This window comes from Coffea arabica, chromosome 7e, assembly GCF_036785885.1.
Source record: "Coffea arabica cultivar ET-39 chromosome 7e, Coffea Arabica ET-39 HiFi, whole genome shotgun sequence".
Taxonomy (NCBI): domain Eukaryota; kingdom Viridiplantae; phylum Streptophyta; class Magnoliopsida; order Gentianales; family Rubiaceae; genus Coffea; species Coffea arabica.
Genome location: NC_092323.1, coordinates 7,375,988 through 7,391,658, shown reverse-complemented (window position 1 = coordinate 7,391,658; position 15,671 = coordinate 7,375,988). Strand labels below are relative to the sequence as shown.

At 36.7% G+C, this 15,671-nt stretch overlaps 3 protein-coding genes across 5 annotated transcripts; 1 reads left to right on the top strand and 2 right to left on the bottom strand.

Moving 5' to 3' along the window:
* The first annotated feature begins 4,422 nt into the window (after positions 1-4,422).
* LOC113701168 (probable serine/threonine-protein kinase PBL7) lies at positions 4,423-7,740 on the top strand. Of its 2 annotated transcripts, none has more exons than XM_027221696.2 (6): positions 4,423-5,406; positions 5,513-5,770; positions 5,855-6,027; positions 6,203-6,282; positions 6,376-6,523; positions 7,205-7,740. In XM_027221696.2, exons 1-6 carry the CDS (start codon positions 4,833-4,835, stop codon positions 7,547-7,549), a joined length of 1,578 nt encoding a protein of 525 aa, XP_027077497.2. In that variant the 5' UTR covers positions 4,423-4,832; the 3' UTR covers positions 7,550-7,740. The 2 variants fall into 2 exon arrangements, with proteins under 2 accessions (XP_027077497.2, XP_027077498.1); XM_027221697.2 differs by lacking the exon at positions 7,205-7,740 and adding an exon at positions 6,966-7,185.
* A 1,260-nt stretch (positions 7,741-9,000) lies between these two features.
* On the bottom strand, positions 9,001-9,565 carry LOC113701167 (polcalcin Ole e 3). Its single transcript, XM_027221695.2, has one exon. The coding sequence runs from the start codon at positions 9,488-9,490 to the stop codon at positions 9,164-9,166; it is 327 nt and encodes a 108-aa protein (XP_027077496.1). The 5' UTR covers positions 9,491-9,565; the 3' UTR covers positions 9,001-9,163.
* Positions 9,566-11,074: 1,509 nt separating this feature from the next.
* LOC113701166 (probable fructokinase-6, chloroplastic) lies at positions 11,075-15,278 on the bottom strand. Of its 2 annotated transcripts, none has more exons than XM_027221693.2 (7): positions 14,716-15,278; positions 13,921-14,147; positions 13,542-13,754; positions 12,954-13,151; positions 12,684-12,821; positions 12,033-12,149; positions 11,075-11,527 (listed from the first exon to the last, which is right to left on the bottom strand). In XM_027221693.2, the coding sequence occupies exons 1-7, from the start codon at positions 14,882-14,884 to the stop codon at positions 11,393-11,395; spliced, it is 1,197 nt and encodes a 398-aa protein (XP_027077494.1). In that variant the 5' UTR covers positions 14,885-15,278; the 3' UTR covers positions 11,075-11,392. The 2 variants fall into 2 exon arrangements, with proteins under 2 accessions (XP_027077494.1, XP_027077495.1); XM_027221694.2 differs by having other exon boundaries at positions 13,921-14,132.
* Positions 15,279-15,671: the final 393 nt, after the last annotated feature.

Genomic DNA, 15,671 nt, shown 5'->3' with positions numbered 1-15,671 from the left:
GCTTCCAAACAGGCCCATTATTTTGCTTTTACCATGCAGTATTGAACAAGTTTTTCAACTATATTTTAAATTCTTAACTATCTTTTTATATCGCACACATGAAATATCATGTCATAAAAGATGTTACACTAAGTATTCTAAATAATATTTCAGTCTATTACTCAAGGCACACTACTCTTTTATGGTTATGATTCGTCCCAAAACAGTAAAATGTGGAACGCAACGGCTACATGTAGTTTTTGTCAAAATTCAAAACTCAGAAGTAGCTTTGGAGAAACAGGTGACGGAGTATTATCAACTGGCGACTCCGAGAAGATGAAGCAGCTTGGGACCAAGATTGAATTAGCCATGGCCCATGTTTCAGGAACCGGTCGTCACATGGCCCACATTCTTGATGACTTCACGCACCATGAGCAAAAAGAATATATTGACAATTTGCAATTGGATAATGAAAGAAATGCACATTTTTTGACAATTCGCACGATTCACACCACTAACCATCAACCACGCCTGCAAATTCCCCATCTCATTTTCAGGCTTGTAAGTTAATTTTTTCTTTCTTCTTTCTTTTTTTTTTTGCACCATAATACTTCGAATGGTCCTAGATAAACTAAAAATGTTTTCGATGCGTTATCAGCCCAATAATCTATAACTATAAGATTGTTATCACCTGGTGGTTGAGATTGCTGAAGATGGAGCCTTTGGTCCCTGGTTAGAACCTTGCTGCCAGCAAGTTGTTGTGGAGGGTGGGGAATAGTCTGCGAGATCCACTCCCTACGGGACACCCCTAAAAAAGAAAAAAAAGTGACTTTGTTTTTTTTTCTCGGGAAATATGAAGTGTAGTTGTGTGTGTGATGCTCTCTTTATGATGTGATTGCATAACTATAAGATTGTTATTGTATAAACCTTCATGTTTAACTACTACTACATGTAAGCTCAGCGTTATCTCAATATATGATGTTTGGGGGTTCAGCTGGAATTTATCTCTGAGATGTGGTTATCGACCTCTTTCACAAAATGTAAGGTTTTGTTTGGAATATTGTTTTTTTATAGGAAAAATTTTAATCTTTTCACCAACACATTGTTTGATTTTACATACATTAAATCGTTACAATACATTTTATTTTATAGAAATTCCTAAACTAGCAATCCAAACAGGTTTTAATGGTTTTTTGCTTGCAAAGAATAGCTTACATTGTACCATCTCTTGTTTTCCAACTACTAATGAAAGGGACAAAAAGGATCTTAATAATTTTTTGTTTGACTGTAAGGATCTTAATAATTAGAGAGGGGGGGGGGGTGCGTAAGCAGCCCTATCATTTAGTAATAAAAACAGTACTGTATAATTAAGATGCATGAGAACATAATAATTAGATTTCAAAAAGTAAATGTGACGTGGAGGCCTTGCACCTCACCTCAGACATTGGCACAACTATTATGTCATTAGGTGACCAAGCACTCAATCGAAACAAAGATCAACACGTCTTTATTGTCCCCAGCCAAAAAAAAAGGGAAACCAGACATTTCTTTTTTCTTTTCCTTTTTAATTCATCATTTCATTTTTTTTTTCAAAAAATCAAAGCCATGATGATTGATGAATCAGTAAACTAAACACCAAGGGTAGGCGCATGTTGGCAACTGATGCATATCTCCCTCTCGTCAACGTTGCATGAGGATTTATTTTCTTCATTTGTCAATGTTGACCTTGTTTTCAACTTCATAATTTTCTTATCTTTATTAGTAGTAAAACTGTGATCCATTTCCGTTTGCAGCAAGTAATTTCAACAAATATTTAATTGCCTTTCATTTCAATTTTTTTCCCCTTTAAGAGCATCATAATATTATTGTTAGTAACATTTTTAATAACAAGGCAAATGGTGCTGATTCTTTACAAATTAAAATCTAAATGGAGCTCTCATCCTATTCTTAAAATTCACTAATTTGCCTTCAAGGATTTTTAATTGTTCTTTTTGTTTTGATGGCCTTTTGCAATAATTATTTACTCGAGTGCTGCTAACACCTTAGCAGTAATAGTTAATTAGCTCAATGGTTCTGGAACATACTTAAAAACAATTATTCGTGATTTATGGTCTTCTTTAATACGCATTAGTCACCTAATCATGACACGACAAGCCAACTAATGGTGGAAACTTTAATACTCCAAAATTATCCCCTCGTTCAATCATACGTGTCTCTAAACAAAACCATAATTTCGTACCGTACTCAAATAATTAATCATCCATAATCTTTGTAGGTCCCAATATTGAGTAGCAGCCATTTTTGTTTGTCTACACGTGGAAAAACCAGATTCAGAATGATTCGATTTTCCTCGAATTATCCTGACAAATTCAAGTAAACCTACCGTACCAAAAACCTTACCAACAAACTGGCCAGCTCTTTCCATGGCCCAAATAGCAACAATAGGCCTACAAAATTCGCCTTTTTCCAGAATCTATTGAACTAATTTCTTGATCCTCATCCTCCTTCAAATTGCCCAGCTGGACATGGTATGAATGTTTAGAGGTGTTATCGAGTCGAATCGAATTTGAATGACGTTGTACTTGAACTCGAACTCAATCACCGGCAGTGGTACTCGAGTTAAAATTCGAACTAGTATAGAAATTTAACGTCATGAAAGAAAATCATGCTTAATGCATTGATCGACATGAATGCAATGCACCGTACGCATGAAAACCATTAGCGAGAGCACAAATAGACCACAAGCTTGTTTCTTATTGCGATGGATTTGATGCATTCAAGACGTGTGATTGTATTCTCTGCAAGAAATAATTGTAAAACTCCCTTCTTCTGCCACCACAATACCAAAAATGGCGTTACGTGGATTATTTACGTCCAAACCATTAGCCAAAAGCTAGACATAAAATGTTCTCTACATGCCAAAAACCTGGTCGTCTTGACTCTTGAGGGGTTCATTTGGCACGTTTTATGACCCCTTCAATTTGTTAATGCGTGAATCTCCACATTTGGTTTGCGGTACACCAAAATTTGAAATGTTACCATTGGAAAAAAAAAAAAAGTTGGGATAAAAACGTCATTTTGTTTTGATTTTCTAATGTTCAATTTTGACTGCTGTTGTACTCGCCAATTTAAAAAAAAAAATAAAAGGTTAGTACGAAAAAAAAAACAGAAATTTTAACTCTTTGCTCCATTAGTAGTCCGTCTTGAAAAATTTTACGTTGAAGTCCAAGACGCCAATCCTTTCAAGAGTCCCCACGAGTGAGACGGGAAGAAAATGACATGCATCAATTTAAAGCTATATTTGGACTGAAGCTGAAAATTTGAAATTCAATTGCCTAAACAATAAATTTTGCAACAAAAATCTGCCGATGTAGGAAACAAAAGCAGTTGTGAAACTAGCAGTTACTCCTCCCCGGGGCCCCCACCCACCAAATTAATTCGCTGTGGAAACCTGTGATTTGAGGTTGAATTTGCTCTAGCATTAAATCCTTGTTTTAACTTAATCCAAGCCAAATTACAAAGATTTGTGTACCTGATCTGTTGCCCTTTAGCTTTTCTCCAAGCATTGTGTTGATCTTGCTAAAACAATATATTTATTATTACACAAAAGATCAAGGAAAAAAAATAATGGAAATGTAGATCAGTGGATAATTAAAAGGCACAATGCTTCACGGAAGTTTTTGCTACTGCTACAGCCTACAAGATTAACCATAGAAGAGTTCCAATGTCAAGAATTTACATGAAGAGCGCAGCCAAATTTGAGTTTGAGTTTCTAACTAGGCAGGACAAAGTTTGATCATCTACCGAACAACTCCTCTGCACTATATTAACAATTAACAAAAGTCCAACTTGGAATTTCTACAATGCGCGCTCTTGGCAAAATGTAAAAGATTTGTACCAATTTAATTTGTCTCCAAGGAGAATGACAAATCTCACTCTGATCAGAGGATCAAATCCCTGCCAAATCCACAATCGACCTTTTGCCAAATTAATGAAAATAAAATCAAGCATCTTAAACAAACTAGTGACAAAGAGAGCCCAGCTTTGGATGTCAATGGCGGTCGTTTGAGGGATGCATAAGTACTGAAATGGATGGTCACCAAACTACAGGTGCCATCTTCGGTCTGATATTGAATCAAATAATCTGATGTTACCATATTCCAAGTAATTATTGTCAATTATCTCAACCCACATTGACACCCAATCCAAACTTCCCCCTTCCCGTCAAGATTAGTAATAATGACTACTATGAATATGACAATGATACGCATCTCTTTCTCTAGAAAAGGTAGGTAATAATTTGTTCACCCTTAACATTAATTCTTGGATTTAGATATAATCCCATTCTCCATGGTGGCTTAGTCCCATCTACTCATGTGCTCATTCCTCTGCCTCCCCTGTTTTAATATTTGCTATGCAACGTACCTCCCCCTCTTTCGTGGGTTCTGTTTGTCTTGTTAAGCATTAACACCGAGAATCTCTCCTCTCTCTCTTTGCTCCTACTAGCAGCTGCATTATTCGGTTGGACAATTCATTCATTCATTCATACATCTCTTGCTCTTTAGTATAATGCCATTAACTTTTGAGCCTATTGGGACCATCTCTCACCATCTCCCGTTACTAACATGATAAATTAAGGAATCCCCCTTTTTTTTAATGCTTAAATAGTATTAGTAAATCCAGTTGCCCAAGACAATTTGTTTTTGCATTTGTTGAGTTTTAATTCTCTCCTACCCTTGAAGCAAAGTTGCTTCAACTTTTTTCTACGTCCGTCACTCATCTCTCTCCACCTTTATTCTTTCTAACTTTTTGGTTTCTGGGTTTTTGTGCACTTTTTGAGATCCGCTCTCAAAATGGTGTTTTCAAGAAGTAATTGCACTAACTCTATAGTCCCTCTGCGCAACTCATTTTCATCAAAGACTTCAACTTTGGCCGCCCCTGATGATGATAAATATTGTGATTACTATGATGATGATGAGATAAAAATCAAATCTTTATTGTATAAGATGATCTGGGATTTTGGTTTGGGTTGCTTTATTCCACATCACCGGCGGCGAGGTTCCGGCAAGGATGAGGAGGAGAAAGATAAGGGTGGGAACAGTTTGGAGCATAATAAGGCTTGGTTGCTTGCAGAGTCTGGTGGCTGTGGGGCAGAGTTGAATAGTGCTGAGCCTCAGTCAGTGCACTCCTCTTTCAGGTTCAGTTTTTGTTCTCAAGTTGAGCTTGAATCAATGAATGTGATGAACAAGTCTTCTTCTGCTACTGTTTTGATGGTGAATTTGGATAATGGGGTGATTGATTCCAAGTCTAGAGAGTTAAAGTGGAAGAGAATTGAGTCCCTTGAAAGGAGCATTTCTCCTGTGGCACATTATTTGATTAGGTTCAGCTATGCCGAAATCGTTTATGCAACTTGCAATTTTTCTACAGGTACTTAAAAGTGGTGAACTTTTAATCGAATCCCTTTTGTCAGTTTTTGTTTTGATTGATGTGCTTGTGATTTTGACTGATCTTGTTGCGTTTGTTTTTTGTTTAGGTAGAGTTTTGGGTAGAGGTGCATTGAGCTGTGTTTTTAGAGGAAGAGTTGGACTTTTGAGGACTGCTGTGGCAATTAAGCGGTTGGATAAGGAAGACAAGGAATCTTCAAAGGCATTTTGCAGGGAATTGATGATTGCTAGTTCTCTCCACAACCCTTACATTGTTCCTCTTGTGGGTTTTTGCATTGATCCTGAGGAGGGTCTGTTTTTGGTCTACAAATATGTGTCTGGAGGAAGCTTGGAGCGATATTTACATGGTATGATTTCTTGTCCTTTTATCTCAAACGCGGGCTCAATTTATGGTGAAGTTTCTTGTCTGATTTGGAGAAATTTGTTTGCAGAAAAGAAAAGGGGAGTGAGGGGTGGTCCGGCACTTCCATGGTCTGCTAGATACAGGGTTGCTGTTGGTATTGCAGAGGCAATTAGTTATTTACATAATGGGACAGAAAGATGTATTGTTCATAGGGACATCAAGCCCTCAAACATCCTTCTTACTTCCAGGAAGACACCTAAGGTAGGAACTAGGAAGAAATTTCATTTTGCTGATCTTTGGTCACCTTCCAACTGTAACTTTTTTTTTTTTTTTTTTAAATTGTCTGTTTAGCCATTTAGTTGGACCTAATGGGTTTTATTACTATTTCTATTCAATAATGCTGTGCTATTCTAATCCTCTACTGTGATGTATGCAGTTGTGTGACTTTGGATTAGCTACGTGGACTCCTGCACCCTCCTTGCCCTTCCTCTGCAAGACTGTGAAAGGAACATTCGGGTATGAATTATATCAGAAAAACTGATAAGTAAGTGTTGACAAATAGGAATATGTGACTCGGACTGACTTTTTTCATGGACGGACTAATGACAGATATTTAGCACCCGAGTATTTTCAGCACGGCAAGGTCTCTGATAAGACCGATGTATATGCCTTTGGGGTTGTCCTTTTGGAACTCATCACCGGCAGGAAACCTATCGAGGCAAAAAGAGGACCCGGAGAAGAAAATTTGGTTTTATGGGTAGGCCATCAATTCATTTACCACCTAATCTGCTACACAGCCTGCTATTCTCTTTGTCTAATAATTATAGATGCACTGAAGATAGCACATATTTCACCACATTTTTAAGTAGATTGTTGATGGTGCACCATAATGTCTGGTTCGGTCAATCAATCATTTTCTGGGGATATGATCGCAAGTATTCTTGCTAATGGTTAGATTTACATCACAAATGCCTAGTCTTGTTCGTTTCTTCCCTAGGTTCGAATGGATGTGTTTATTGTGCTGATAAACAGCATTCTTGCATCTTAGCAGTTTCGGTCACGAGATTCTTTGAAAACAACTCCAAATCATATTCTTATCTACATCTACAGTGATTGCTCATGGCGACAAACATAATATGATATCATAATAGTTTGCCTTGATTTTAATCTTTCAAACTAAGTGAAACCTTGCTAAATAGGTAATTGGTCCCTCTGTAATAACTATTGGGTATTGTCAAGATTTGATCAGCATGTCTGTTGGGCGTGTATGCCAAGGAATGTTAGGTGCAAGGTCAACAAACGCAGTGAATTTGGACGAGGGGAGAAAGCAAATAAGTTTCAACTCTTTGTTGTTCCTATTTTCTTAGATATTTTTCGCCCCTATTTCTTATTCAAGTAGAAATGGAAAACTGAAGATTCCCTTTCGCCCTTCTTCCAGGCAAAACCATTAGTGCAACAAGGGCCCCTAGAAAAGTTGCTGGATCCACGACTCAAGTTCACTCACAAGTACTCGAATCGGATATCCCAGATGGTTCAAGCAGCGAATGCGTGTGTAAACAGCGAAGAATCCCGCAGGCCCAGCATTGATGAGATTGTTGCAATATTAAGAGGAGCAAAGTCCAATAGCTTAAACAGAAAGAAAGCTACTTCGGCGGCTAACAATTTTGTCGGTGACTGTTACTCTCAATTGCAGCAGACAAAAAGTGAAATGAAGAGTCATTTAGCTTTAGCTATGCTTGGAGTTTCAGAGTTTGAGGAAGATGATCATCTGTACTGCAGGTGATATGCAGCGCAGCAGTGATAACATCTAGTATAGGATTTGATTTGATGGATTGCTTAAAGAGACTTTTTAGGCTAGAACTGATTAGTTATCTTAACATTGTGTATAGAAATGGCACCGTCTGATGAGCTATGGGTGTCAGTGTGTCTGTGTATATATATTGCTTTCAAAGGGATAGATGATGTTTCTTTGCACGCGTAGACTGCAACTTTTGTGTGAGACCGGAGACCTAGCTTTTGCAAGGTGCTCATGCCTGGTCTGTTCTATGCAACAAGGTCATTCAATTTTAAAAGGGGGTAATTTCATAAATCTCCCCTAAGGTTTCTAACAATTGCAGTCACTTCCCTTAAAGTTTGAAAAATTACATTTACCGCCCTTGGTGTTATGAAAAGACTATAACAGCTTGACGACTCTACCAATCTTAAGTGAAAAGTAGGCATAAAGATAAAAGAAAACTGTATTTTGCAAATATTATTTTATTCAAAAATTCTAACATCATCTTACCTAATACATTATATTCAATTCTTGGGTCATTTAAATGGACTTCTTGCTTAGATTTATAAATAACCTATTAGTACGAATGCATTTGTTAAAAATAATTTCTTCTCAACTTACTTAGCAAAGGTTAAAAAGGTTCAGACATTTAAAAATGATGATGCCTTGAAAAATGACTTTAATTTTTCTGCAAAGAACTAAATTAAATTTCTTACTTACCTCAAGAGCGGTGACTGCAATCATTAGAAACCTCATGAGAGGTTTATGAAATTATCCCTTGAAAAAGAAATGCCCTAATTTCCGGGACATGCTTTGACGATAGGGATGATAGGAGTCGAATCTACTCAAACTTTCTTTGGCATAAAAAAAGAAAAAGAACAGCCCTAATTTCCTTTTACTTTTCATTCTCTTAGTAGGACACCAGCAATGCGTGTCCTTCCCTTGGATCTATAAATTGTTCTGAACCGTCAACATCGCGGGCATACTTAGAGATGTCAACAGCTTAACAACATTTGGTTTTCTATACCACCTAACAAGGCTGAATTAATGTTTACTGATATTAACTTGTTCGCCTAATCCGCTCAAATTCCATCTCTTAAGTTCTGCATTTTCGCAATAGTCGCCTAAGCTCCAGCTGCATGGTCAGAGCACGTTGATCAATCAATTTCAGGTTTTGGTATGTTGAGAGGAGAGACAATTAACAATTAGAATGGTAGTTACAAAGGCCAAAATATGGTCAACTGCCCAGCAATTGGTTTACCATTTAAGAAAGACTTCCACATGGGAAAGAAACAGATTTCACAAAATATATTATGCCAAGTTGCTAACCACGTGGTTTGAATTAATATATGCAACTGGGATCGCAGCTCGCAAGCTGCCCCATATTCTTTTAGTTCTTGCTCTGAAAAACTTGGCAAAACTGATAGTTATGAATTTTGTATTGAGCAGGTAGTTACATATATAGATAACACAAAATTCACGTTACAGCTTAACTACTGGGAAATGCACTTGTAAATACCAAGTCTATGACATGGACGAATTGAGCCAAGTCAGAAAACTATGAAGAGAAAAAAATTTACTGCAATCTGCATGAGATGGCAGAACGAAAAAGAAGAAGGGAGACTAGAATATCTTGGCAACATCTTTGATTAAACCCCTATTGGCCAACGCGAAACTTGTGAACTCCTCTTTGGAAATGAAGCCATCGCCATCAGTATCAATTTCATCCATCATACGCTTGACTTCGTCTCCTGTGACACAGCCCAGAGCCTTCAGGGCATCCCCCAGCTCCGCCGCAGAAATTTGTCCATCACCATTAGCATCAAAACGCTTGAAAATTTTCTCTCGGTCAGCCTGGTCCTGTGCATCATCAGCCATTTTGGTTGCGAGGGTGATTAGATTAGAATGACAAGTTGTTTGGCATCTAGAAAAATACCAGAATGCGGACATTTATAGAGTGGATATTGTACGGGAAGGATATGGCCATCCTTGTCTTTCGGGTTAGTATCGGTTTGGGAAGAAGCTTTCCAATCGGCTTCACCACTAAAAGCGCTCTGTTTCAGCGGTCTTACCGAAAATTTTTCTTTAGCTCTCGGGGAGACGGGATTTGCTGCCTCAAATTTGTTATTAACATAATTTTTTTGGTTTTGCTGCTGCTTCTTGACACGGAAGAGTACAATTCGTATGTGATGTGTCATCTACAGAAATGATATTGTTGAATTAGAATAATAAACTTTAATTTGTAGACGTTTACAGAAAATCTCTATAAATTTATACTCGATAAATTTACAGAAAAATCTTTATAAACTTCAATTGTAGACATTTAAATAATAAAAATGATATTGTTGAATTATAATAATAAAAATTAATTGTAAGCATTTACAAAAAAAAAATCCCTATAAATTTATACTCGATAAATTTACAGAAAAATCTTTATAAACTTGAATTGTAGACATTTAAATAATACTTTTCTCAATCCCAATTTGGGCTAATGAGCTAAATTAATAATTTTATTAAACTAGTAAGATAATAATTTTTTTGAAAGCCTTACCTAACCTTTGATCCCATTCATATCATAAATTAATAATTCACTATAATTACATATCATATCTTAATATGAGCCTATTGTTATTTATTTTTTTGGAAACCCATTATTATAATTATTTATAGTGTATGTGATGTGATGCTCTTTACTATACTCGCATAATAATTTAGCATGATTTAGTATTTGATGGATTTATGTGGTTTAGCATTTGATCAGTCATAGTTGATTTATGAACACTTTCGATACAGAAACCATAGTGAGATATGTAAGAAGGTTTTGTGTTTGCTTATTATAAGAAAACGTTTTTATCATTTATATATGTAATATTGTTAATTTGATTCATTGTATGCATTTAATGAAATAAATATAGGCATCCATCATTTTGTATTTCTAAATCTTTTTTAACCTGACCTCAAAAAAAATGACATCAATTACGTGTCAGTTAAATTATATTGAAAACATTAATAGAGTTAAATTATACTTGCAAATCAAGTAGATAAAGATTATTTGTATTTCTTAAACTTTTTGCCTCCTTTTATTAATAGAATAATTCATATTTTTGTAAAATAAAATAAAACTTTAGTTAATTAAATAAATGTTTCTTTGAATTGTAAGTACCAATTTGTATGGTCCTAACCTTATTAATTTATAGATGTTTTATTGGACTCCTAATGCCTACTTGGCTACGTCTTCGACAATTTTTGAAGTTCTGAAGATTTGTGCTGAAAGCGTATAAAAGCTCTTTATCTTTTGTCCATCTCAGGCTGGGGTCAAACAACGGGTTGACTTTTCCTGTTCTTGGTTAAAATTGAAGAAATCTTTTAATGAAGCTAATGCCACTTTTCACTTCCCATGACACAGCCCTGTGTAGTCAATCAGAACCAAGTACAAGTAAAATGTCAAGACTCAAAAAGATCAAAGGTATAACAGTCCATTCTCAAATGTTGTAACTGATATAACACTACTCAAGAGTTCAACTGAGAATAATATTCAGCAAGAACATGGAACCTTTTATTGCCAATCAAGACTTGTAATAAGACTAATACACCAGGCCCTGTTATTGTCGAAACCTGCCAAACTGGCAGCAATATATTGTACAAAATTGGAGCTGATCTGAACCTCCACTTCCATAACTACTAGATAGAAAAAACAGAGTTCATCTATACTTGAGAATTCTGGCCTACCTGGACTCAACAAATGTGCTCGTTCACAATTATGTGTGTGAAAGCAAATGGTGATGAGACCTTACAAAAAGACAAAGACTGCTGAATGTGGTTAAACAGTTGCAGATAACATTAAATGACCAGCTACACTACAGCTTTAAGGAGGACATCCAGCACAGCTTCTCTGCTTGGCAAAGCAGGGATTGCACCTCTCTCTGTGACAGTCAAGGCACCACATGCATTAGCAAACCTGAGAGCATCTCTAAGTCGGGCCTCATCCTGTAAAAGGTTTCATAGTTTATCATCGCTTTCCAAAGCAGATAGAGATAAGGTAATTGAAGTATATATAAGAGATAAAGATACAAGATCATCTGAATCAGAACTGCTGTCAAATCAAGGTCAAGCATCGAGCTCTAGAAATGCTTAATTTCAATTGAAATTTATGAGAGAAACAACAAAAACAGCTTAAAGAATTTAGGTCCTCAACCATTATTTCCACCCTATAAAAGATGAAATCCCCTTATGTATGGGACAAGGCTAAAACCAAACAGACTTGGGATTTTGTAACTTTTTTCCTCAAAATTGCAGCTTTGTTCACTTCAAAAAGACGTTTTCAAGCCTTCTTAACTGTTGACATTTAACATCAATTTAATTATCATTTAAGGTATGTCATCAAGAAAAATGTTGAAGCGAGAAAAGATGGAAACTGAAAATCATAGACAATGTAAAGAAAAACAATTTTAAGACTATCAGCAGGAGAAGTGCCGTTCCTGAAAGATAATACCTCAAGCAGTGATATGTCAGTTGCTAGTTGTGATAAAGTTCCAGCCACAAAGGCATCTCCAGCACCTGTTGTGTCCACAGCTTCCACTTTCAAACCTTTAACTCTTCCATTGAACTCCTGTAGAAGTCAATCACCAAGAAGTGTTTGATTTACACCTATTCTTTAACAATAAACAATATCATGACTTGTAAGCCAACATTGGCATCGAAATTCAGAAAATTCTGAACATTTTTTTAACATGCACTTTTTGTGTTAGCAGCTTCTAAATTTGTAGTTCAAAGAAGAAACCATATCCTCAAATATGTAATAGCTATGCATCAAGTGCCCCTGATAACATTTAGGAAGAATAAAAGCATCCACAGGATAATGGTCTATGAAACATCATACAAAGAAAACACAAAGGATTTTATTGTCCTGTGAAATAGACATTTATGGTTCAAATCTTGAACTACAATCTAAAAAGTTCAGCAAGTTTAAGATCTTTAACTCCTGGAGTCTAGCGGTTTTAAGAATTTGAGAATAATAAATGATACTCCACAAATGCCTAATATTTTTCTTTTAAACTAGCATAGAATGTTTTTCAGACCTACTACATGCGCAGCTGGAAACACAGAAACAAGTAGGGAGGGATTGAAAAATTTACAAGCTTACCTTAGTGTAATATCTGCATCCTTCTGAGCCTTCAGTGACAAGGAGTAACTTGAGGTCAGGATGATACAATTTACGAACTACAGAATCATCATATGGATCTTCCCCTTGGGTCAGAAATGAAATCTCATTCTCATTTATCTGGTGATCAATGTCAACCCAAAAATGAAATAGATATCGACATTTTGAAATTGCAAAAAGACTGTTGTTTCAGCATGTACACCAACAGATAACACAGACTCTTGAAGATAATAAAATTAGAAGGAGGTATACCTTAATCACATCAGCAGTCTCCCATATGCTTAAGATCCCTTCTCTTGCACTTTCTGCAGATGGCCACAGTGGTAGCCTTAGATTTGGGTCATAAGACAAAATTGCCCCAGCATCCTTTGCAGCTTTTGCAGCTGCAAGGTGCGCTGATCTGCATGGTTCTGTAATCAAGCTTATAGAACCATAATGAAATATTTTTGCCTGTCATAGATAACAAGCAATGTCATGATTTAAGTTACCTATCAAAATAAATATCGGTAAATCAAAGCTGTAGGAGGTAACTATTTTCCAGAAACTGCAAATGCTACAACAAAAAGGGCTGCAAGTCTGCAAAAGACCTAAATAAGAAAGGATCTCTACAATCATGACATGGCACAAACTATACAGTAACAGATGCAAAAGCGTGAAAATAGAGATGATGGACTAGCTAAACTTTTGGTGCTACTTACTTTTAAAAGTCAACAAACCACCAAGCCTTAGGTCATAATCATAAGTTAGATACTACATACACCAGTATCATGTATTGTGGAGATCATCTTTTTGGCCATAATTAGTTTGCTTCAACATCTCTACATAGATAGTAATGTATACCTTCCTAATTAAGTCAAGATCGAGCTCAGTCTCTTGAAGCAGCATATCAGCACTAGGATTGCGGTAAAACATGAATTCACGCTCCCCATCCTTTCTTAGGGTTACAAATGCCAAAGCAGTTCGAGCACCAGGATCAAAGCGCATCCCTTCATTATTGACATTGTTCTCCTTCAAAATATCAGCAAGCATGTATCCAAATTCATCTTCCCCAACCTGTGGATGGGTCATTAAAACATTGACCAGAAAAACAGAATTTTTCATGAGAACATGTAAATTTTTTGGAAGATTCCTTCAATACGTCAGTAGTAACATTATAAGTTCATAATTTTGAAGGTATATGATAATCAACAACGGCTAACAGAGTACAGAGATGTCACACCTTCCCAATGAAAGCTGATGAACCACCAAGGCGAGCAATGCCAACAGCAACATTAGCAGGTGCACCACCAGGAGCCTTTTTGAATGCAGGTGCTTCAGCTAATGAGAGACCACTTGCAGTCGGGACAAAATCAATTAACAATTCCCCAAAGCAAACCACAAGGGACGACTCATCCTTTTCGGGTGCCCCATTATCAATTGGCAATGCTTTACCTAATGGAGTTGCAACTTAGGGGATTCAAAAAATAAGAACTACTAATTCTATATTCAATAGCATTAACCAAAGTTAGTTAAAAATAACTACTCAATCCAAGAAGGGCATTCGAACGGTTGATCTGATTAATTAAAAGACTAGATGATTCTAGTTCCTAGTAAATGACTATATATTGTCCCAATTAGTTTAAAAATTGGACATTGTAAAGGCAATGAGAAGAGGTTTAATCATCACACAACTTGTTTCTACTACCAACCTAAACCACCGGCTAAATGCTGAATCCAAGTTATCAACAGCTACGTAAGGTATTATTATTGATTAATCAATCTCTCCCTATTTAATCAGGTGTAGCAGCACGCAGGGCACCACACTAGAACTGCGATTCACATAATTCATGTGACTTTTTCTTAGTTTTGCCCTATTGATTGCTTTCCATCTCGATAGTATCAAAGCACAAGTCTAGTGAAGGTGTTCTGCAAAATATGGAGAGCAAAATCGAGGAGGAAAAAAAAAACACTTAATTGAGTTGATCCTGCATAGCAAATTAAGTAATCGATTCCAGTGGGGAAAGCAAAGCAATACCTTGAAGCTTAAATCGCGGAAGGGCAACCGGTGATGGTGAAGAAAAACCTGAAGCCTTAACAGTAAATGGGCGGAAAAATGAGGGAGCAGAGAGCTGCCGAAAGGCCCCAGAAGTTTGAGGATTGCAAGAAATGTTGTTGAAGCATAAAGCAGCAGAATGAAGAGCCATATATTCAAATAACGGAGAAAAGAAAAGAGGGCGCAAGGCAAAATTTTGAGTTGATCTCAAGAACTTGAGCTGAGCTGCAACAAATTAAATTACTGTAAGCGTTAAAATTGATGGCCCCTGAGGGAATATGGTGGTTTAGGCTTTGGATTAATCGATGTGAAATTGTTGTAAATTAAATACTAGCTAATAGGATGATTGTTTTGAATCTTGGAGCTGTCGGATTGAGTAGGTGCAATTTGGAGCTAGTTTTCTGAACATAAGAAGAGTGACAGAGGAGTGAATAATGAGGGAGGGAAGATCGGAGAAAGCGAAGATCGCTTAGGAGTTAGGAGTTAGTACCAATACTTTTTTTTTTTTTTGTTCGAAACGATGATAAGTTGGAAGGAGTTAGGACTAATACGACGGTCTACTAGCTGTTATTCAATTTAACCGTTAACATAGAAAGTGGCAACAGGTTTTGGTTGTCTGTCCGATTGCCAAGTGGCTGCTATGGTGGGGCCTTTTCCAATGGACAACCAGTCAGCTCTAAGTCCTTCTGCGCCCTGTAATGCCTCCATCTGCCCGGCGGTCCCCACCACCCATCCCCTCCTCCTCCCTCGGGCCCAATAACCAACGTAAGACAATGAACTATATAGGTTAAAATAAAATTAGGAATAGGAGCGAAAGCGGGGGTAGACGGTGATAATAGATAAAAAAAAAAATTGTATAAAGTCAAATACGTCAAAGGCAAACTTAATGTACTCTAAGCCGTAGATCGTGTGAAGCATGAAACATTTTTTTTAAACAA

Excerpts from the sequence above, each read along its gene's own strand:
- LOC113701168 (XM_027221696.2), top strand. The coding sequence starts at position 4,833 with ATGGTGTTTTCAAGAAGTAATTGCACTAACTCTATAGTCCCTCTGCGC. Across the intron at positions 6,283-6,375 it reads ACTGTGAAAGGAACATTCGG|ATATTTAGCACCCGAGTATT; the intron begins GTATGAATTATA and ends GACTAATGACAG. Across the intron at positions 6,524-7,204 it reads AAGAAAATTTGGTTTTATGG|GCAAAACCATTAGTGCAACA; the intron begins GTAGGCCATCAA and ends CCCTTCTTCCAG.
- LOC113701167 (XM_027221695.2), bottom strand. The coding sequence starts at position 9,490 with ATGTCCGCATTCTGGTATTTTTCTAGATGCCAAACAACTTGTCATTCT.
- LOC113701166 (XM_027221693.2), bottom strand. The coding sequence starts at position 14,884 with ATGGCTCTTCATTCTGCTGCTTTATGCTTCAACAACATTTCTTGCAAT. Across the intron at positions 13,755-13,920 it reads CATCAGCTTTCATTGGGAAG|GTTGGGGAAGATGAATTTGG; the intron begins GTGTGACATCTC and ends ACCCATCCACAG. Across the intron at positions 12,150-12,683 it reads GATGCAGATATTACACTAAG|GAGTTCAATGGAAGAGTTAA; the intron begins GTAAGCTTGTAA and ends TGACTTCTACAG.